We start from the raw sequence: 21,853 nt of genomic DNA, 5'->3' as shown, positions 1-21,853 counted from the left end.
TTTTTTTTTTTTTTTTTTTTTTTTTTTTTTTAGTTTTGCTGCTTTTGTCTTTTTGTTTTTTAAGAATTCCACTATATCCAACTCTTAGTAACCCTGGGGAACAGGACGGACCTAGGGAACTGAAATGTGTGCATAATAACCAATAGTTTTGCGCTCTCCCCCTTCAAACTGAGATAACTCTCTTGTCCTATCTGACAAACCCACAAGGCCAAGAACAGGAGGAGAGAAGTAGAGACAGAAGCCTGGATCCCAGTCAGCGTCTGAGCTTTTTGTAACACTGCTGACTCTCAAGGGCAGGAGTGGGTAGGCCTCTGGCTCTTGGCCTTGGTCTGGCAGCCTTGCCCCATTGCCCAGGGAGTCCTCCTAGGTTTGGTTGTTTTGTTTTGGTTTTTTTTTCTCCCTCAGGGGCTATGGCTGTTTGGGGGTCTGGAGACTTTCATTTAGTGACCAGATTCTCCCTGTTTATTTGCCTTGCACAGCTGTCTCGTGACTGTAAACAATCACTTTTGCAGTGCAGTGCCTCTGCTGTGTGGCCGGGAGCTTGTGACTAAATTTGTGACTGACCCCACTGGGAGACCACACTTAAATAATCCCGGGTTCTTAATAAGCATTCAAGAAGGGATCTCCCCCAGGACATCCCTGTCCACCCCTGGTTGCCAAGAAGACAATGCCAAGGTCTCCTGAACCACATCTTCCCACTCCCAGGCTGGCCACATCTCGCTGCTGTTGACCACTGCGGTGACCCCTGGGGGACGGTGGGCTGCCAGTTGGGACGATGGCAGGGTCAGTGCCTGCTGGCCCTCCAGATGCCACAGTGCGGGAACGGGTAGTTTTAGTGAAAACTCAGTGCCTGCCTTTGTGGGAAAACTGTCCCAGTATGAGCTCTCCTTTGCCATATCATAACATTCTCTTTTTCTTGTCTCCTTCCTTCCCACATCAGGTGTTCCGCACAGATTCTCGTGACTTTAAGGACCAGGGATTCAACGCGGGACAAGGTCTTCCCAGGAAGGAAGGAAATCTCTGGAGGAGAGGGGAAGGGCGGCAGACACTGCCCTGGGACCACAGAGCCCTAGGAGCTGTGGGAAGCTGAGGGAGCCGCAGCCGCGGCTGCCTTCTCAAGGATTTGAACTCAAGCTACTTTTCATGACAGAAGGGCCACCTAAGAGGCCGCCCCAGACTTGGCTGGGCTCTTCTACTCTGGATGCCCCCTGCCCCGAGGAACCTGCCGCTCAGAACCAAAGAAGATAAGGGGCCAGATAAGTTGCCCCCGAGCACAGCGCTGGCCGGCCGGAGTCAGGCACCTGCACCCCTAGCGGCTGGCCGCGGAGCCTGGTGAGGAGTTTCTTGTTTCCTTCCAGCTCGCCGCTTCAGTGCTTGATGGGGCTGCCTGTCGGTGGAGCAGTTTTTGCAGCGCCCGGTAGGAGCAGAGAGCCGCGGGAAGAGGTCCCGCGGCACCCAAGCCTGGGTTCACCCCAAGACTAAGTTCTTTCCCAACTTAGAAAGGGAGAGAGAAAGCAAACAAAAAGAGCGAGAGAGAAGTTCTCCCTTCCCCTCCTCCCTTCCCGTCATGTCCTCTAAGCCAGAGCCGAAGGACGCCCACCAGCTGAACGGGACTGGCCCTACTCCCTCACCTTGCTCTTCCGATGGCCCCGGGCGAGAGCCCTTGGCTGGGACCTCAGAGTTCCTGGGGCCTGATGGGGCTGGGGTGGAGGTGGTGGTGATTGAGTCCCGGGCCAACGCCAAGGGGGTTCGGGAGGAGGACGCCCTTCTGGAGAACGGGAGCCAGAGCAATGAAAGCGACGACGTCAGCACGGACCGTGGCCCCGCACCACCCTCCCCTCTCAAGGAGACCTCCTTTTCCATCGGGCTGCAAGTGCTGTTTCCCTTCCTCCTGGCAGGCTTTGGGACTGTGGCTGCTGGCATGGTGCTGGACATCGTGCAGGTAGGACCTGGGTAGGGCAGCTCTTGACCATGAACCCAGGGCCACCTTTTCCTCCTGGGAAACTGACTCTTGGAGTTTTCTCTCCACCTCCCTGTCAGAAGCAGCTGCTGCTTCCTAGAATACTGTTTCCCTTTGGATCACATCCTCAGTTTCTTCTTGGTCTAGTTACTTTCTACAGAAGCCTCGAGGAAGCTCAGTAGCCCTGAGGAGGTGTTCAGGGCAGCATTGCTTAACAGAAGCAGAATTTGTTCCAGAGCTCAGGCTTGGATGAGGGGAGATGGAACAAGGTTGTTGCCTGCCATGCCTCCTGGGCGTTCCTCCTGAGCCCAGCTCAGTAGGAGACACTTAGATGGGACTCCTCTTTGTGCTGTCTTTTTCCTTCACTTGGGGTTTCAAGGATACCCACAGTAGAAAGCTCAGTTTCAAGTCTCCCCTCCTTCCCCCTGCTGGGCAGGAATTTGTTCAGCTGCCAAGAGGGTCTCAAATTAAGTGGGAAGGTTCTTAAAGGCATTTTGTGTTGCTTATCTGCCTGTAACCTTGGTACGATCTCCTTGGAGAACAGGGGTAAGCACATGCGATCTGATGCATGATTTGGGGGGGGAAGGTGAGGGGGCTGGAGGTAAGACCTAGAAGTGCCAATTCTGTGATGTAAATGGGGACAAAAGGTAACCAGGCCTGGGCAGAACCATCTCTCCTCTTTGTTTCTTACCTGCCGTTCATGAATCTGCCCTGAGCAAAAAAGGCTTCTCGTGAGGCTACTGGGTAGAGGTGAGAATAGCAACTGGCAGGCCCTGGAAGCTGAGAGCCAGGGGTATCCTGTGTAGCAGGTTAGGACTCACCCAGAACCTTCAGGTCCAAGAGAGAATTCAAGTCTTGTTTCCAGGTAAAAGTTTTTGAAGTGTAGTAAGGCACACAGAGTTCCCCTGCCCCAAGGTGCTGGGTTTATCAAAGTTAATCATTAGCAGGTATCAAATTCCTGCTGAGTGCTGAGCTCTGTCCTAGGTACTTAGAGAAATACAAAGACCAGGGAAAATCTGGCCTTTGCCCTTGGGATCCACACGTTCCCCCCACCCCACCACCACCACCACCACCACCAGTTTGTCCCTAACCATGAAATCCCCCATGTCCATGAGGACGTGGAGCTCAACATCCCCTCCCTGGGCCAGGCCAGCCCTACACACAATGCATGTGGTGATGCAGAGAGTCCTGCTGGTGGACGGGTGTCACTTTGCCAGTGTCCCAGGGAACTGAGGGTGGTGGTTTCTAAGTGGCTCTGTCGACAGCGTCCCCCTGGACCACTTTGACTTGAGCCCTTACGAGAAGAACCCTGCACTTCCTGTTGCTGATGAGGACGGTGTTAATGTCATGCCAGAGTGCCTCGGCCTGGCCTGTCATCTGGACAGGACCTTCCCTCTGCCCTGACTTGTCGTCCTCAGGGTTGTTCCTCATGGAGGTTGGGAAGCCAGTCTGGAGCTGGGAAGGCAGGCTTCGGATTCCTCCCCCAGTGGCTGCTTCTCCTCCTGGGGCAGGGAGTGGGGGCAGGAGCCGGAGGAGAAATGAGCCTGGGGTAGCAGTGTCCACACCTCTTCCGTCCCTTTCCTGTGGCCTTGGTTCTCATTCTTAAGAGTTTTGGGGTTCTGGTTTGGTGCTTACAAAGGGGTATACAACCAGGGTCCAGCTGTTTTATTTTCTGCATAATAATGACAGCAATGGTAATGGCCTGTAGGCCTGTAGGCCTGTGAGGTAGGCACCATGATCATCTCCATTTTGTAGATAGGGAACCTATGGCTGAGAGGGATTAGGGAACTTGTCCCTGGTCATCCTGACTCAGAGCCTCCCGGGCCATTAAGCCCTGCAGCCTTCACCATGCCCGTGATTTGCCAGTTGATTAAAGACTCAGGGAGGAATGTGCTCTCCACGTCTTCCCTCAAAGGACAGAGTGGATCAGAATCCTGAACAACTGGAGTTATAAAGTGAACAAGAACAAAGGTTCTTAGCGGTCCCCCACCCCCACCCCAGTCCCACACACTCAGAACTCTAGAGATGGAAAAGGCTTCTCACATCTTGCCCCACCCCCACCCCACACCCATGAGCCTGAGACAGCGGTAGGGACTTTTGGAGCCTGCCCAGCGTACCCACAGAGGGCCAGCAATTGCCCTCAGTGTGGCACTTAGGCTCTCACCCCAGAGCTAGGATCCATTTGGTATAGATGACAATGGCTGGTTTGTCCTTGTCCCCCTCCCCCAGCCTTCCTGTCACAGCTGGGTTGGAGCAGGCCTTGCAGATGGCTACAGTGATATCAGGGCAGGAGGAGGGTACAGAAAGACCAGGACACGGGACCACAGGGAGTTTCTTATTCCACATCCAGGAGAGCAGGGGGCAGGGGGAGAGGGGTGACTGACAATCTCAGATTCAGGAAAAGCAGGACGATTTCTAGGGATTCACACTTGTATTCCCCCTTCACAAGCTAAGATGGCCTTCAGTGGGACAGAATTTGGGAGTGCCTAAAAGACTGGGGCCATCTGGAGGGGTTGGCTATAGCGCATCCCCAGCATCTCAGAGCAAATGAACCAAAGTCCGGTGCTGATGGCTCCTTGGTCCAGGGCCCCCCATCTTTCCACACGACTGCAGAAGACTTAGTCTCTTCCTAGGAGGCTCCTTTCTGTTGCCTCTTATCTGCCCTCCCGTCCAATGTGCACAGCCAGCCTCTGCAGTGAGATAAGAGACTGGTATACTGTCCAAAAGTCAAAAAAAGAAAAATGGACTGCCATCTGCTCCAGCGTCCAGACCGAGGCTGAAAGTTCCTGTGACATTTAGGAAGGAAAGCAAGGTTGGGCCCATTGTGGGAGTGGAAGCGGTTGGTTGAATGTGGTTGGATAGGGATCTGCCGAAGGTGCTCTGTGCCCCGCCCCCCAGTCTGCTCCTAGGCCTTTGCAGGGCATCTCACTCCCCTCTTCCGTCAGCCTTTTGAGGGATGGGGGTGGCAGGAGGTGCTGTGTACCAACCTTCCCTGGAATTCCCAGCTGTGTTAAGACAGGTGAGACCCCTAGGTCCTTATTTTAGCTCCCTCCTCACGTACTGAGAATCCCAAGGAAAGGCGACAACCCCTCCCCCAAACACCTCCTCCTCCAGCTGCTCATGTGGAAGAGTCCACGGAGATGAAGGCGGATGGCGAACGTGGGCTTGGGGAAGTGGGGGAAAGAAGCGTTCCTGCCAGCCTGGCCTGCTCCCAGGGCCGCCGGCGCTCCCGGGCAGGATGCTCAGATCCCATCTCCGTTGACCACTCTCTTTCTCGCCCTTTGTACAGCCCCGGATACCCAGGCTGGCCTGGGGCTCGCCTGCTGGGGCACCTGGGATGCCAGCAGAGGGGGAAAGCCTCAGGCAGGTGACTCTGACTTAGTCCTCAACTCCAGCCCAGCTTCCGGGGTCCTCCCACAGCCTGGTCAGAGCTTATCTCTAGGGATTTTAGTCTTCTTCTTTTTTTTTTTTAAATGTTTATTTATCTTTGAGAGAGAGAGAGACAGAGCATGAGCAGGGGAGGGGCAGAAAGAGAGAGGGAGACTCAGAGTCTGAAACAGGTTCCAGGCTCTGAGCTATCAGCACAGAGCCCGACACGGGGCTTTAACTCACGAATCGCGAGATCATGACGTGAGCCAAAGTCGGACGCTTAACTGACTGAGCCACCCAGGCACCCCAGGATTTTGGTCTTCTTAATGTCTTGAGTCCACCTGTTCCCGGCTGTGACTCTCCGCCCCGCCGCTACCCTCCTGGAGGGGGAGAGAGCACAGGGCAGAATGCTCGAAAGCGGACGGAAGTCAGTATATGAAGCCAGAGGAGCTAAGGGACGGGAGAGGCAAGTTGGAAGGAGGGGGAAGAGGTCCCGGCAGGACCACTGAGGTATGAAATTTAGGGTGATCGCTTTGGATCAGGATTATTTTGGAGTGTGGGGGGAGCAGTCTCATTTCTCACCCCCGGATATCAGGAACCAATGAGCCCCCAGCCCCAGCCAAGGACAGAGAAAGGGAAGAGGAGCTACATTCTGAAAAGCAGTGAGATCTGTAGATGCCCTCCCCTACCGAGTGGGGCCGTGCTTCCTGGACCGTGCCCTTTTCTGTCCCCAGCAGAGCAGGAAGGCGTGGGTGAAGGCTTGGCTGACAGGTTCGATTGACTTCAGGGGCAGGCACTCCTCACCAGGATGAACAGGATGGGCCTGAATTAGGCCAACGGAAGGAAGAGAGACACTCACTGTCTGCCCCTGCCACATTCTAGCCGCTCAACCTGAGGGCCGCCCTGCCTCCCAGGCTGGTTCCACATCACCCGCCTCTCTTCCCAGAGACACAGAGTGTGTGTGCATGTGTGTGTGTCTCAGAGGCTCCCTCCTGCCCCCGCCTGAGCTGCCTCTTTGAGCAGGCTCGGTGGGTGAAGCAACTATGTGTGTGGGAATTGGCTCCTCTGACCCAAGTGCCAGTTCAGGGCTTTGCTGGGCCGAGGGTCAGGCGGTGCGAGATTCCAGGCCGAATTGTGTGTGGGCTGGGAAAACTTTGGCACAGGGGCTGTTATGGTGACTGCGTGTTCCCCTTGCCTCTCCGTCTCTCATCTTGCCACTACTGAAACCCCCGTACCTTCTAGGTCCTTCTAACGCGTGTGCTGGGAGGTGGAGGGCTTTGGGAGTGCTTATCATGCCAGCCAGAGGGGCTTAGCTCGGCTTCCTACATTTTTTTTTCTTAAATAATCACAAAGACAAACAATACGCCTCACAAACAGCGGAGCCGACATTACACGCAGACACTTAAAGTATTTCTTTCCAGGTCCTTTCACTCGGCCCGCACGTGCGCGTTACCCGCGCCCACCAGGAGAGCCAGGCTCTGGGAGGGGCGGATGGTTTGCAGTGAGGAGGGGATACGAGGCTGTGCTCTGAGAGAAGCTTCAGAAGTCCCCAGTCAGCCACCCTCGTAGGGGGAGGGGAAGTCCTCCCCTCCCTGGAGCTGTTTGTCCAGTTTAGGGAGAGAGGATGACGTGAAGTAGAGCAGGCCGGGTCCGCAGGGAGCTGGAACCCCAGTGGTGTGCCCTGGCCGTGTCCCAGAGTAACAGTCCCCAAGTTCCTCCGGGGTGGCCGGGGCTCGCTGGGGACCCCGGGAGTGAGACGGGGTTCACGGTCCTCCAGTGTCTGCAAGGGGCTGGCTCTCTCCTCCTGTGGGGACCTCAAAGCTCAGCCAGTGGCGCTGGGGGAGAGGGGGCGGGCAGGGGGTGGGGGCTGCTCTCCCATCCTTAGTCTTGGGGAGGGGCTCCCCTAAAGAGAGTCCTAGGCCCTCCAGCTGTGAGGGGCCAGACCAGGAGCTCGGGTGGGCATACACCCCAGCGACATGCGCACACACCCGCGAAAAGAACTCTGACGAGAAGAGAGAAATCCTTACCTTCTAGGCCCTCCCGGTAGGTATCCAGGCTGCTCGAGTCTCTGGCCCTGGCCCCAGCCCCCTCCGATAATCCCTGCTCATCTTTTATGATTATTATTGTTACTATTATTTATTATCGTGGTAAGAAACACACAACAAAGTTCATCATCTCAACCATTTTTAAATGGATAATGTAGTAGTGTTAAGTATATTCACATGGTTGTGAAACAGATCTCTAGAACTTTTTCAGCTCGAGAAACTGAACGTCTATAACATTAAACACTAAATCCCCTTCCAGCCCCTGACAACCAAGCATTGTCTTGTTATTTCTATGAATTTGACTACTTTGGGTGCCTTATAGAAGTGGAATTGTAGAGTATTTGTCTTTTTGTGACTCTGGCTTATTTCACTTTTGTATAATGTCCTTACAGTTCATCCATGTTATATAGCATGTATCAGAATGCTCTTCCTTTTTTTTTTTAATTTATTCATTTAGTTAGTTTTTAAAGGCTGCTCATTTATTCTGAGAGAGAGAGAGAGAGAGAGAGAGAGAGAGAGAACAAGTGGAGGAGGGGCAGAGAGAGAATCCCAAGCAGGCTTCGTGCTGTCAGTGCAGAGCCCAATGGGGGGCTCGAACTCACGAACCATGAGATCATGCCATGCGCTAAAATCAACAGCTGGATGCGTAACCGACTCAGCCACCCAGGAGCCCCAGGATGTCCTCTTTTTAAGGGTGAACACTGGTCCCCTGTCTGCGTATACCACCTCGTGTGTATCTGTCCGTCAGTGGACACCAGGGCCGCTTGTACCTCTTGGCCGTTGTGAATAATGGTGCTGTGAACATGGGTGAGCAAATATCTCTTCAAGACTCTGCTTTCACTTCTTTCGGATATACACCCAGCAGGGAGATTGCGGGATTATAGGGTAGTTTTATTATTCTCTACATTTTTTTAAGCTGTTTTGTTTGTTTGTTTGGGTTTTTGTTTTTGTTTTTGTTTTTGTTTTTGTTTTTGTTTTGAGAGAGAGAGAGCACAAGTGGGAGAAGGACAGAGAGAGAGACACAGAATCCGAGGCAGGCTGCAGGGTCTGAGCTGTCAGCACGGAACCGGACACGGGGCTCGAACTCACGAACCGTGAGATCACGACCTGAGCCGAAGTCGGACGCGTAACCGACCGAGCCCCCCCGGGTGCCCCTAGGGTGGCTCCATTTTTAATTTGGGGGGGACCCTCCATACTATTTTCCACAGTGGTTAGGGTATTTTACACTCCAACCGACAGCGCACGAGGGCTCCAGTCTCTCCACTTCCTTGCCAACCAACACTTGTTTTTTTCTGGCGATTTTGCATAGTAGCCAATCTAATGGGTGTAGGTGACACATCTCCCTGGGGGTTCGATTTACAGCTGTCCTCGTTCTTAACTGTGGAGTGTCAATGCTGGACTTGCCTTTAGAGACCATCTGAGTTGGCCCCTGAATTGTACACTTTACAGTCGGGAGCTTGAGGCCCTTGTAATGTGTCTGAGGCCCCCGTACAGGTTGTCCTGGTCCGTGTGGGAGGCCGCTAGCAGGGAGAGCATAAGGCCCACCCCTGTGGTCTCTGTAGGAGACCCAAGGCTCTCAGTCCAGTGCCTTCGCACACACAGCACTCTGCTTCCCGCCCACAGCTCCCTCATCAACCTGCATACGCTCGCCTGGCCACCCACCCCCTCCTCCCTCTCCAAAGGTGGTGACCCATTCCTAAACAAATAAAGGAACAAATACTGGAGCCCACGCGGCAGCCAGCACCAGGGAGGGAGACGCGATCCCAGCCTTTTTTGCACATCTTCAGTCTCACTTGCAATTAAAGTAGCTTTCAAATAGCCAATCCTGGCTCTTTCTCTTTCCCCTCTTAGCACGAACCACGAACAAGTATTGCGCCCCCTGGACCTCTCTTTCCTCATTCACAAAACGGGGACAAAAATAGCCCCCACCGAAATGGATTGTTGATAGGAAGAGACGAGAAAACATATGTAGAGCACTTAGCCTGGCACACCGTCGGCACTTAACAGCTGTTAGCTGAAGAAACTGGGTGGAGAGCCAGGCCTGGTAGTCCCCGGAACTAGAACCTCTGTCTCCTGACTCCTAGTCCAGTGCTCTTCCTACAGGGCCACACCTGCCTTGCCTAGCTGAGAGACTGGGGAAGGGATGTGAGGTGCGGGAACGCAGAGGAGGCATAAAAAGCCTCCTGCAAACCAGCACGCAGAGATTTGGGCGCCCCGGTCTTGATTCAGAGCCTCGTAAGGAGACTTGCTGTGGCTGAGGCCCAAAGCCCTTGGACACAGAAACCAAACAAACTCTAATCTCCTCAGCCCCAGCCCTGTGGAGCCTGGCTCTCGACAGCTGAGACAACACCACCCAAGGCTGCAGCCGCAGAGAAACTGGGCTGAAGGCGAAGAGGTTGGGGACTGCTATTTGAGGGGGGCCTGGGAAGGAGTTCTGGGGTGTAAACCAGCCTGGGGTGACAGCTGTGTGGGTCCTCGCCTCCTCTCCCCCCGGCTCCGGAGAGCAGGCAGAGGAAGTGGAGCCAGGCCGGAGTTCCTGACTGGAAGCGACCCTCCACGTCTCCCCATTTCTGGGTGCCAGGAAGCGGGGGCCGTGTTGTTTGCAGCGCCATGCTCTTGGTTGGGTTCCAGGGTTCTTGGAGAAAAGGCGCTTGGTGTGCTCATGCCCTGCTGATTCCATTTCCTCCTCGAGCCCCTGATCCCAGACTATCTGCTCGACCTGATGCCAACCGTTTGGGGCACTGAGATTCCTGGGTTCTGTTTTCACCTTATAGCACTGGGAAGTCTTCCAGAAGGTGACAGAGGTCTTCATCCTGGTGCCTGCGCTGCTGGGGCTTAAGGGGAACCTGGAAATGACCCTGGCATCGAGGCTGTCCACTGCAGTGAGTGTCCTGGCTGGGAGGCATGGGACACACAGAGGACTCCGGGCGGCACAGAGCCAGACTGAGAGATCACTACAGGCCTCTCTCGAGTGCCCAGGCCTGGAGTGCGGGGCTGGGGCGGGAAGGGGTAGGGAGATCCCAGCCTGGGCGTCCTGCTTCTGGGCAGGGGCTCCCCGCCCAGAGTGGTTCCCAGGCTTGGTTTCTGGATGTCCCAGCTGTCCCTGGACTCTTGCCCCACCCCCTGCTTTGCAACCCGCCTCGTGACTGTTTGTGCAGCTTTGACAGGCAAGCGTCATGCTGGTCCCTCGACCTGCACAGATGGGGGCCTCCTCTGATCTCCAGCCCTACTCCACAGCTGGGCAGGAGCAGAGCCAGGCCTTCCCAGCCCCCCTCGCATCCCATTCCCTTTCCCCCATTGCCGCTTACTCTTCATCAAGTGAATAGACAGGGAGGGGGCTGCTTATCACTCCCCCTCCCCACAGCCCCAGAGATCAGCCATGACGGTTCAGAGAAGGAACCAGATTCAGGGCCACAGGGTGGGAGGTGGGAAGCAATAAAACTCAGGAGGCTGGGCAGCCAGCTGGCAGGGATGTCCCGCACGGCTCCAAGTCCGGAGAGGGCAGCAGAGAGAGTGGCAGCCGGTCAAGCCCACCCCATCTTGCCTTACTTCTGGCCTACTCCCACGCCACCTCGCTTCTTCCCAGACCCTCTTGCAGCCCCAGTCCTGTACCGGCAGCTGACCTTTCCTGCCCGAGGATGGCAAGCGGGCCTCAGAGCCAGGGATTGGGTCATTCTGACCCACACTGGAATGGGCCGCCCAGATGGGCAGCCGGTGGGATGGACTCTGCCTCTGCTCAGCGGCTGTCCTGAGAGGAGGCGAGAAGGAGAAGAGGGGGCTGCCTTGGGAGCCCCCTTCCGGCCCCCCGCCCCCAGCTGCAGCAGCTCAGGCTCTTTAGCTCCTTCCCTCTCCCGGCCCCCTTGATGCTGCTTCACTTTCCCTGGGGGTTACGCCCTGGTCCCAGAGTCTTAGGCCACATGCACTGCCTCCTAATCCAGGCAGGTTCCTAACAGACGGAGCTGCAGGCCTTTTCCAGCCTGGAGCTCCAGCCCCTCGCCCTCCCTCTCCCAGGCCAACATTGGGCACATGGACACACCCAAGGAGCTCTGGCGGATGATCACGGGGAACATGGCCCTCATCCAGGTAAGAAAGCAGAGACCAGAGAGGGTGGGCTAAGCTTCCCCCTTAGTCAGGAATCTGAACGACTGAGGTCAGCCCCAGCCTGCTTGGGAGCGACACTCCAGCATCCTGCCGAGCTGGCGTCTCCTGAAGCAGCTCTAGGAGGTAACCAAGTTTCTCAGGAAAACGGCCAAGATGGGGAGGGTCCCAGCAGGCCCCATGTCAGTTCTCGACCCGCAGGGGTCCACTGGGTGTGAGTTCCCACAGATCAGACTCAGGAGTGCTGGGGTGCCATCGACCACGTGAAGCTACACAGCTTCCAGACTGGGAGTCTTACCCCTGGAGTCCCAGGCCTTGTCTGTGGACTGAAGGCTCAGGCTCTGCTGAGCCTCACCCCAATCCCCAGAGGGACAGTCATCCAGCCAGTAACACGTCCCGGGCGCCTGCAGGGTGCACTGCCCAGTACTAGTGTCTGGTGTGAAACTAAATAAATAAAGACTTCATTCCAGCCCGGGAGGACTGCACAGTCCAGCCCAGCCTACCTCCTGGGGCTGCCGAGAGCCAAGAAGAGGTCTGGCTAAGTGCTCAGTGACCGGTGCTAGGAATCTCTCGGTGCCCCCACCCCCTCCCCCCCACTCTCTGAGTTACCACTCCCTCCTCAGGTGCAGGCCACGGTGGTGGGCTTCCTGGCATCCATCGCAGCCGTTGTCTTTGGCTGGATCCCTGACGGCCACTTCAGCATCCCACACGCCTTCCTACTGTGTGCCAGCAGCGTGGCCACGGCCTTCATCGCCTCCCTGGTACTGGGTAAGGAAGGAGGAGAAGGGCAGGGTGTCAGCCTGGCACCTCCAATCTCTCCTTTTGTTTGCTGATACCCCTTTATCTCTTCTTGCCCCGCCCGGCCCATCCCCTTCCTCCCCAGGTATGATCATGATTGGAGTCATCATTGGCTCCCGAAAGATTGGAATCAACCCAGACAATGTGGCCACGCCCATTGCCGCCAGCCTGGGTGACCTCATCACCTTGGCACTGCTCTCAGGCATCAGCTGGGGACTCTACCTGGAGCTGGGTGAGGCTGAGGCCACTGAGGGTGTGACCAGGGTAGGGGGGTTTGGGAGAGATGGCAGTGGGTTTACCGGCGTGTAAGGATTTCCTCTAAGTTCTTAACTATCTGGTTGGAACACAGTTTTGTAATAACTCCCGAGCACGGAGACAGAGGCTAATAAGTACTCTCCAATGCATGCAGGCAGCAGGGGCACGGGGAAAAGGGTCTGAGAAATCTATTCTCGCCTGATCCGGTGGATTCCTACTTGCCTTGGAGGCGTAAAGGTGGAAGGGGTGAGGGAAAGGAACTGAAGTCCGGAATCTGCTTGCAGAGTGAAGAAGGGGAGGGGAATTAGTGATTTCTGGGGATCAAAGCAAAGGAAGCTGGAATCTGGTCTCTGCCCCTAACGAGCCCCATGCCTGGGGAGCTCTCAGCTTGGTGTTCCTCATCGACAGAATGGAAAAGGCTGGCCCCACCTCTGTCCTGGCCTTACAAGGAGGATCAATGAGGTCATGTGTTTACAGGCACCTAGGGTGACGTTCCCGTGGATCTGCCGGCACACTGGCAGGCCGAGCCGGGGGAGGCCTGAGCAGGGAGCTGCGGTGCTCACCTCCCTCTGATCTCTGCCTCTCTCAGATGACTGGCAATACATCTACCCCCTGGTGTGTGCCTTCTTCGTGGCCCTGCTGCCTGTCTGGGTGGTGCTCGCCCGACGGAGCCCAGCCACAAGGGAGGTGTTGTACTCAGGCTGGGAGCCCGTCATCATTGCCATGGCCATCAGCAGGTAGGCTCAGGCCCTCGTATGCACCCTCACCCTCCTCCCACCCTGCCAGAGAGTCCTTGGGGAGCCCTGGGAAAAGGGGAGCGGTCTGGTGCTGACCCTAGAAATGCCTTCAAGAGTGTATCGGCTCCATGGCCTTCTGTTGCATGTGACAGAAGCCATCTGAAATGGGTTGCACTGAGAAGCAGAACGCACTGGCTCAGGGAACTAAAAAGGCCCGGCTGGGCTCAGGCGCATCAGCGATAGCATCAGGGCTCCGCTACTGTCCGCCTCTCGGCTCCGCTTCTCCCTGTGATGGCCTGCAGCTCCAGGTTCATACTTTCCTTACTCTTACTAACTCCCGTGGGAGGAAGCCTCTCCACAGTTCCACAAAGTCCCACTACAGAATTTCACCGGCTCTCAGCCAGTCACACGGCTCTGCCTGAGCCCATCACTCTGGCTGCGGGAAAGCGATGCCGTGATTGGCCGGGCCCGGGGGCCTGGCCGTTGTTGGAGCAGTGTCACCCGAACCACAGTGACTGAGTTTGAGAGAGGCGATTCCCGAGGAAGAGCCCCGCGCTGTTTCCACAAGGGGAAACGAACACCGAGCAGGCACAACCAGGCGGCCCTCCCGGGCAGGTCGCCCTTGGCTCCTGCAGCCAACCTGCGGGGCGGGTACAGGAGGCGGCTGCCTGACCCGGTGCCACCAGTTAGCTCTGGGGCCGCTCTGCCAGCTCTGAATATCATAAGCAGCAACTGGTTCTGGCAAAGGGGGCAAGGCCTGGGAGACCGGGGAGCCTGGGAGCACCTCCTCTTCCTCCCCGAGGCCAGATGGGCCTGTGCCTGACATCCCCGGAACCGAAGCACAACCCTTCGGTGATCTTTGTGTCACTTTGCCTTCGTCTGTGTAGTGTGGGAGGTCTCATCTTGGACAAGACTGTCTCGGACCCCAACTTTGCAGGGATGGCCGTCTTCACGCCTGTGATTAATGGTGAGGTCTTGGCATCAGCGCCGGGGGAACGGAGGGGAGCAGGAGAGGAGGGTGTGGGGGGCTCTGCGTCGGGATTCCGGCGGGCAAGAGTATCCCGCTCAGAGAGTTCAAGACTTTAATGAAGGGGCTGCTCACAGAGCAGGGAGCAGGGGAAGGACACACAGATTAGCAACCACAGGAAGCCCTAGTCCTCAAGGGTCAAGGGGAGGAAACAGTGTTATAGGAGCCCAGAGGGACCACACCTCTGCCCCCAGCAGGGGTAAGCCTCTACCTAAAAGCAGATTGGGATAAGGAAAGACATACCTGACCCCTCTCTCCTTCCCCCCCACCCCCTCGTCTCTGACTGGGGTACTGGTGCCTCCTGTTGAACTAACCCGATTAGAAGCAGCCAGCAGGGCAGCCTGGGTGATGTAGTCTGTAGAAGTCAGCCTCTCGGAGCTCCAAGCAAGGCTGAGAAGAGCAGGGAGTAGGTCAGCGGTGGGAGGGGCAACAATAAACCAGCACGGTTCCTAGGAGAGGTACCAGATTCCAGAGTCCAGAGCTCAAACCTGAGACCTGAAATCAGTTCCTGGAACCAGCACAGGGGCAGGAGCTGCCTGGGTCTGCTCAGAGCTGAGGAGAGGGGCTGAGGCAAGGCAAGGCAAGGCCTTGTCGCCTCGGCCGTGTGGGTGGGACAGCAGGGGCTCAGGTTCCCTGAGTCTACAGATCGGCCTGCACCCCTTCCCGCACTCTCGGCCACCCGAGGGGCGCATGGGACTGCCACGTCTCCATAGCGGGGAGGACGGAAGGAGCCTGGAAGACTCCCTGGAAATGGGGGCATCTTGGTCTTCCTCCTCAGTGTATCCCTTTTCCCCGGGGGACTGGTGAGTGTGTCCTGCCCTCCCCACTCCTCACTCCCCTTCTGTCTCTCTGCAGGTGTCGGGGGCAATCTGGTGGCCGTGCAGGCCAGCCGCATCTCCACTTTTCTGCACATGAACGGGATGCCAGGGGAGAACTCGGAGCAAGCCCCCCGCCGCTGCCCCAGTCCCTGCACCACCTTCTTCAGTCCTGGTAATGGCAGAGTCCCAGCCTCCCAGTCCCTTCCGGCTCTGGAGGGGGCGGCACTCAGTGAGCTTCCCTTGAGAACCAGCTGGGGCCTACATATGCAGCTTCTCCTTCTCTCTGGAGAGCAGATCCCAGGCAGGAAGACGGTCCTTTCCTGGGACGCCACGGGGGCTGGGGACCACGGCGTGGAGAGCAGAGACAGCCCCGCTGTCCTGGAGCGTAGTGTGGTGTCCCCTGACTGAAAGGCCTTCCGGGGCCAGGGCACCTCCTCCTCACCTCCTCACCCCCTCTCTCCCCTGGTCCCAGATGTGAATTCTCGCTCGGCCCGGGTCCTCTTCCTCCTTGTGGTTCCAGGACACCTGGTGTTCCTCTACACCATCAGCTGTATGCAGGGCGGGCACACCACTCTTACGCTCATCTTCATCATCTTCTACATGACAGCTGCCCTGCTCCAGGTACGGACGGCAGGGGCGTGGGAGGGCCTGCCACACACTCTGCCACCACTTCTTCTGGGACCGGGTGGCCAGGAAACACTGGGCTCAGGGGCTCAGAGAACAGGCTGCAGTTCCAGCAGAGTCACGAACGTGCTGTGTGACTTTGGCCCAGTTGCTTTACGTCTCTGAGCCTCAGTGATCCATTTGTAAATTGAGAGGAATGGACCCGAGGTGGTGGCTGTAGGGTGCCGAGCAGGTGGGCCTGGGCGCCACCCCCACCGGCCTGGCCACGGAGCTCCACTTGGCTGTTTTGCGTGCTGGCCTTCCTCAGGAGATGTCATTCGAACGGAGGGTTTCACGGCTTGGAAAAAAAAATGTCAGCACCACCACACTAGGATCCTGCCCAGCCTTGCCATCCTGGACCACAATACACTCTCTCCCTGCTAGTAATATTCCATTTTTTTGCAACCTCTTATTTCGAAATAATTATATATTCACGGGAAGTTGCAAAAAACACGTACCAAGAGATCCCGTGTACTGTTCACCCAGTTTCCCTCGGCGGTAACATCTCACGTAACTCAGCACAGTAACGAGACCAGGCAGTGAGGGTCTGAACGGTCCACGGACTGCATCAGTTTTATATACACTCATGGCACGCGTGTGTTTAGTTCCATGCCGTTCTGTCTCCGTGCCGTAGATTTGTGTATCGTCGCCACAGAACCGTTCCTCCGTCACAGGCCCCGCCTTACGCTATCCCTTTGGAGCCACGCTCACCCTAGTATTACAGTTTCAATTTCTATAGACCTGACTTCCGACCGGTAATAACAGCCCCATAGTTCAAAACATTTTAATTAGCACTAATCGCGCCTCGGATAAACCTCATTGGCTACGATACTGCCACTGTGCCAAGCTTAAACATTTTAAAGGTTCATAATGAGTGCTCTTCCTTTCTGCCCTCTCTCTGCCACCCAGTCCCTTCCTTCTGGCCACCCGTGTCATCCGTTTCTTGTAGATCCTTCAACCTTTTCTGTATTTATACAAACATAATTTTTCTTCTTTCCCCCCCCCCTTTTTTTGTACACACATGTAGCACACTGTCCACACCCTGTTTTTTCACCTGACAGTTTATCCTAGAGGTCAGTGCACGTCGACACATAAAGAGAAGAGCACCCTGATTCTTTGATGGCTGCGGTCTTCTATCGTATAGATAGATGGACCTGATTTCATTTAACCAGTCCACCATTGGGAACCTCTTATCCCTCCAGCCCCTCACCCCACACCTTGAAAAGGCTGTGTGTTGGGACGTCTTACCAAGGGCTGGGCTGGGAATCAACCATCCATTCTTGCCCCGCGGCAGTTACCTAGGCAGCACGTTCCCTTGCAAGTTGGGTTAAGTGCCCTTGCTGGGAAAGCGGGGGTGGGTACGCCAAGGGTCTGTGGCTGGAGGTTAGCCCTCGGCCTCCATCAGGAAGGATACACCTTGGCTCTGTTCCCCATTTGGGGCCAGCTGGAGGCACCCTCACCTCTGCTCTCTTCTCTAGGCCTGTGGAGGGCCAGAGCTGGGCACTTAGTCCACTGTAAAGGTTCTTCCTTCGTACTTTGCCCCCTCCTCTCAGCCATGTGTCCTAGAGCTGGCTCTGGAGGCTGGAATGAGGGGTCAGCTGCTGCCGTGCCCTTCCTGAAGCTTGTCCTGAAGTCCTCCTGGCCACACTCTTTATTTGGGACTCTTCTGCAACTGCTGGGAAGGGTGCGAAGTTAGCGGGCGGGAAGGGGGGGGCCGGCCCTCACCCAGGGCCAGGGGCAGGCCACGTACAAGGCTGCTGTGTGCAAGGCAAGGGGGAACGTGCAGGGTGCTGAACTGTAACCTCTGACTGCCTTCGAGAGAACAACCAAGTTTGCCTAAAATTAGGTATCGGTTCTGGCTTCAGGATCCCCAGAGGGCCTCCGGTTCCTGCAACTGAGCCCCTCAGGGCAGAATTTACATACCAGTTTTTGCAAAATATGGTTAAGAGCAAAACCTCCCAAATGACTGTGTTGGAGATTTACGGGTAGAAACCTCTTCATTCGCACGCAGATGCGGGCATTTAGGGAGCCCAAATGATGCTGAGGATATAGAAGACACGGTCCTGCGTCACTCTCCTCTAGTGTTCTACATCAAGCGCTTTGCCAACTTAAAAGTGTACGTGAATCTTGTTAAAATGCAGATTCCGATTTAGAAGATCAAGAGGGGGACCTGAGATTCTGCCTCTGTAACCAGCTCCCAGCTGTTGTTGACGCTACTGGTCCTGGGGCCCCCTCGCAAAGTTCTAATCTAGATCATTCTTGATCTGTAGAAGTGGGAGGGAAGTAAGGGCCCAGATAAATCAAAGCAGCAGATGATCCAAAATGTGTTTTGAATTGATATGTGCTCTGGTTTACATCCAGCTGACAGACTCGTAATTCTGTTTTGCTAGGGCTAATGTTAAGCTAGACCTGCTGTCCAGGAGCCCACGGCAGCAGAACCGAAAGGGGCAGGAGGAAGCTAGCTTGGGATAATCGACTGTTATTTAGACAACGGTACAAGTGTGCTGGCAGCAGCCTCAAATGCTGTCCTTATTCTGCTCTGCTCTGCTCTGCTCCGTGGAGAAGCCCCTGTATGGAAAGCCAGCTCCAGTCCCCAGCCCCTTGCCAGGCTCCCGGAGAGGCCGACATGGCAGGCGCTGGAGGGACCCGAGAATAGGATGACCCAGAATTAGAGGCAAGAGCGCTGAATTTCTGCAATAAGTAGGATTTAGATTACGAAGTCTCTCGTTTGGGACTGGAAACAATGCAGGGGTGGAAAGATGAGCTGTCCCACTGTGGATAGCCGAGCCTTGTGAGGCAATGGGTGTGTTCCATCGCGTGGCCTCTGGCTCCCCCTGGAGAGAGGGGATGGCTATAGGCCGGGCCCTTCTGTCTCCCCAGGTGCTGATTCTCCTGTACATCGCGGACTGGATGGTGCACTGGATGTGGGGCCGGGGCCTGGACCCAGACAACTTCTCCATCCCGTACTTGACAGCTCTGGGGGACCTGCTTGGCACTGGGCTCCTAGCACTCAGCTTCCATGTCCTCTGGCTCATTGGGGACCGAGACACAGATGTTGGGGACTAGCCTGGTCACTCAACCTTTTCCCCCACCCCTCCTGCACTTTCTGTTTGAGTTTTTTCTTTTGTTCCCCTTCCCCCAGCCCCACTCCACACTCCCACCTCTTTCTAGGGACTTCACTTTGATACTGAATTCTCATTATTTTCAATGGGAATTTTTATACATTGAGCCAAGTTTGTATAGCAAGAATTCAGACAGGACAGATGGACTGAGATGAGCAGTACAAGTAGATTTTTGAGACAATCACCAAGTGCAATTTCCTGGTGGGTGCCTCCAGGCGATGTGGATTGGGGCAGGGGTTTCTGTCTGGGATCTGGGGGCATCTGGTTTAGCTTTAGCAAACTCGGTCATGGCCCTAATGAGAAACCCTTTGTAAGTGGGTTCTGGTTTTTTGGGTTTCTTTTCCTTCTTTTTTTTTCATTTTGATTGAACAGAGAGATAAATATCATTCCCCCCTCCCCACCCCCGTTCCTCCAAAACACACACATATTTTTTTCTATAAACGGACCAACTTCAAAGCACTAGGAAGGAGATAGCTGCTCCTGGCCCTGTGTAATCCTAACCCTATTCTCTCTCGGTCCCAAAAAGAGTGAGGCAGACTGACTATTCAAATTGTACACACGCCCCTTACCCAGCTGTCTGATAAACACCACCAACCCCTCCCTTTGATCTTTTTCCAATTGATTGTCACATCCGGGAAGAAATGAGTAGGGTCCTGGTCTTCCTGTTGACCCGTGTCCACCAACAGGTTTACCAAGATCTACATCCTCCCTGGGCCCAGAGGACCGATTGTTTATCTCTGTTTAATCTTTGTGTCTAATTGTCTCTCAACACCACCTTTTCCAGAGCTTTCCAGGTTGGGTTCCAAGATTAGGGACAGGGAATGAGTGTGTGGAGGGTGGCTGGGAGGTGGAGGGCGGCCGGGGTGGCTCACTGTCGCTGTTTCTCCCGAGGGCATTTCACATCGTCACCTTCGACTCTGTCCCTTCCTGAAATCACTCATGCCATCCTGCTGTGGAGGGTCTTCTCTCTTGGCTTCTGCCCTCATTCATCATCCATCCATTCATTCATTCATTCACTCATTCAACAAATACACAGCCTCCCCAAGAGGAGCTCATGTGCAGGCCTGGTCTGAAGCATTCACTGAGCTATACTGATGGAGGGCCGAGCACGTGTTAGGAACCATGCCGGCGGTCAGGGAAACGGCTCTAAGCTCCCCTGCTTCCCCGACACAAAGGCCGTGTGCCCCTTCCAGGGTGACAGAGAAAGCTTCCTCGCTGGAAGTGTTTCCATCTGTGTCATCAGGCCAGGCGCTGCCTCTAGATCCCGCCTCCGTGCAGTGCTGACCCCAGCTGGAGCCCCCAGCCCCACTGCTCAGCCAGCAGGTCACTTCCCTAAACCAGCCTTCCTCACCTTTTCTTCCCCCTGCCAGCCACCCAAAAGACGATTCCGACCTGGTAGGCTGGGCGTCACCAGCTGCTGCTCCTCTGCTCTGCCTAGTGCAAGACCTGGGGAACACGGGAGCCTCCTCATCCGCCCCCGCCCATTACTCTGACCAGATCGGAAATCTGTCCACACTCACGTGTGTGCATAGCCGAGCGTTTGGATGCAGGCTTCTTCTAGCCTCTCTCTCCCCCGCCCCCATAAACCCTCCTCTCTCTAGCCGGAAGGGCCCGCCTCCAGCAGCAGGCTAGGCACTGACCCTGTGTCTTCCCAACACCAGGTCTCATCCCAGGAACTCAGCCTGTACCTCCAGAGACTATCTTTTCTGTCCCTCCATTTCCGCCCAGGCCACTTTCTGGAGTCTTAGAACTGGAAGGAACCGTGGGGGGGCGGTTATCTAGCTGGGGCCGGGTCTGGCAGAGTTCGTTAACACCAGCCTTGTTTCTGCTCTTCCCTCAGGCCCTCTTTTATCCTGCCCTCCACCTCCAGACACATTTGCACACAGACTCTTCTTGTACAGGCACCAAAACCAAGTCCTCTGCCCCCGAGGCTGTGCCCCTGTGTTCCCCGGTCACCCCTGCCCCCAGTCACTCACCCCTTCCTCGTCCCTGGAGTTCAGCCAGGCCGCCCTGGAGACTCGGGAGCATCCTCCTTTGCTGAAAAAGCAGGAAGGTAGGCGTGCCCCAAGCCCTCAGTGTGTGAGCAGAGGGAGGACTGTGGGATGAAAGGGAAAGAAAATGAAGCGGACTTTCCCGGAAGACTCGTTTCTTTTCCCCTGATTGCACAAACTGCATGTCATTTTGGCCTGGCTGAGAGGAGCAACATTGGTTTACTCTTGTATCCTTAAAGAGTTACAGAACTGTGTCTTAAGAGGATTATTTATAGTTACTATAACTGAATTGACAAATGTCAACGTAACTGATAAATTATATTTGGTAAAATAAAGAGGACGTTTATTTAGGTGGTTGGCGGTTCCTGTGTGTCTCACCCTGAAGCAGCTCCAGCTGTTTAGCCTCCCCTCAGTAGTCCCACCCCCTCCTCGCCCAGCAGTGGCAAGAGGCCAGAGTATGACAAGAAATGAAACATCTCTTACATACAGAGCTGTGTGCTAAAACGCACACATCAGTCATTTATTGCAAAACGATCAGCAGTGCTCTGGGACTTATTCCAGAAGTCCGTGCAGTGTCCTCGCCTTCCACGCACTGAGTTGGCCTCGGGTGGGGTATCGTGCTAAGGGGCACAAGCGTCTATGGGTTAAGATTCCTTCCCTGCAGAGCTGACGGTCTGGTTGCGTCAAATTAATAACAGCTAGGATTTGTTGAGGACTTACCAGGTGCCTTCACTATGCTCCGCCCTGTAAGCCCTTAGAAATTTACAATGGCCTTCGAAGTGTTTGGAGCCAGACAGGCCTTGGTTCAGATCCTCGATCTTCTGCTTGCACTTGTGTGACGTTAGCAAATCATTTATCCTCTCTGAGCCTCAGTTTTCTCATCTGTACTAATACCTATTTCCTACAATTGCTAGGAGATTTCGGCGAGGTAATACATATAAAGCACCAAGCTCTGTGCCTAGCACACTAA

General features: G+C 55.3%; 1 protein-coding gene and 1 non-coding gene across 2 annotated transcripts in view; one reads left to right on the top strand and one right to left on the bottom strand.

Moving 5' to 3' along the window:
- Nucleotides 1-21,233, top strand: part of SLC41A1 (solute carrier family 41 member 1) — a 22,632-nt gene extending 1,399 nt beyond the window's left edge. The window contains exons 2-11 of the mRNA XM_049634504.1: nucleotides 941-1,942; nucleotides 10,149-10,256; nucleotides 11,386-11,457; nucleotides 12,096-12,240; nucleotides 12,356-12,502; nucleotides 13,115-13,262; nucleotides 14,150-14,229; nucleotides 15,145-15,279; nucleotides 15,580-15,728; nucleotides 18,651-21,233. Of these exons, the coding sequence (XP_049490461.1) occupies nucleotides 1,568-1,942; nucleotides 10,149-10,256; nucleotides 11,386-11,457; nucleotides 12,096-12,240; nucleotides 12,356-12,502; nucleotides 13,115-13,262; nucleotides 14,150-14,229; nucleotides 15,145-15,279; nucleotides 15,580-15,728; nucleotides 18,651-18,836 (1,545 nt within the window). The 5' untranslated portion in view covers nucleotides 941-1,567 and the 3' untranslated portion in view covers nucleotides 18,837-21,233. The remainder of the gene's footprint in view (nucleotides 1-940; nucleotides 1,943-10,148; nucleotides 10,257-11,385; nucleotides 11,458-12,095; nucleotides 12,241-12,355; nucleotides 12,503-13,114; nucleotides 13,263-14,149; nucleotides 14,230-15,144; nucleotides 15,280-15,579; nucleotides 15,729-18,650) is intronic.
- On the bottom strand, nucleotides 16,482-16,619 carry LOC125926073 (U4 spliceosomal RNA). The gene has a single exon (XR_007458997.1). It is a non-coding gene; the product is annotated as a U4 spliceosomal RNA (small nuclear RNA).
- Nucleotides 21,234-21,853: the final 620 nt, after the last annotated feature.

This window comes from Panthera uncia, chromosome F1, assembly GCF_023721935.1.
Source record: "Panthera uncia isolate 11264 chromosome F1, Puncia_PCG_1.0, whole genome shotgun sequence".
NCBI classification, from domain to species: Eukaryota; Metazoa; Chordata; class Mammalia; order Carnivora; family Felidae; genus Panthera; species Panthera uncia.
Note: the sequence above shows the minus strand (reverse complement) of the source record. Positions and strands in the feature narration are given on the sequence as shown.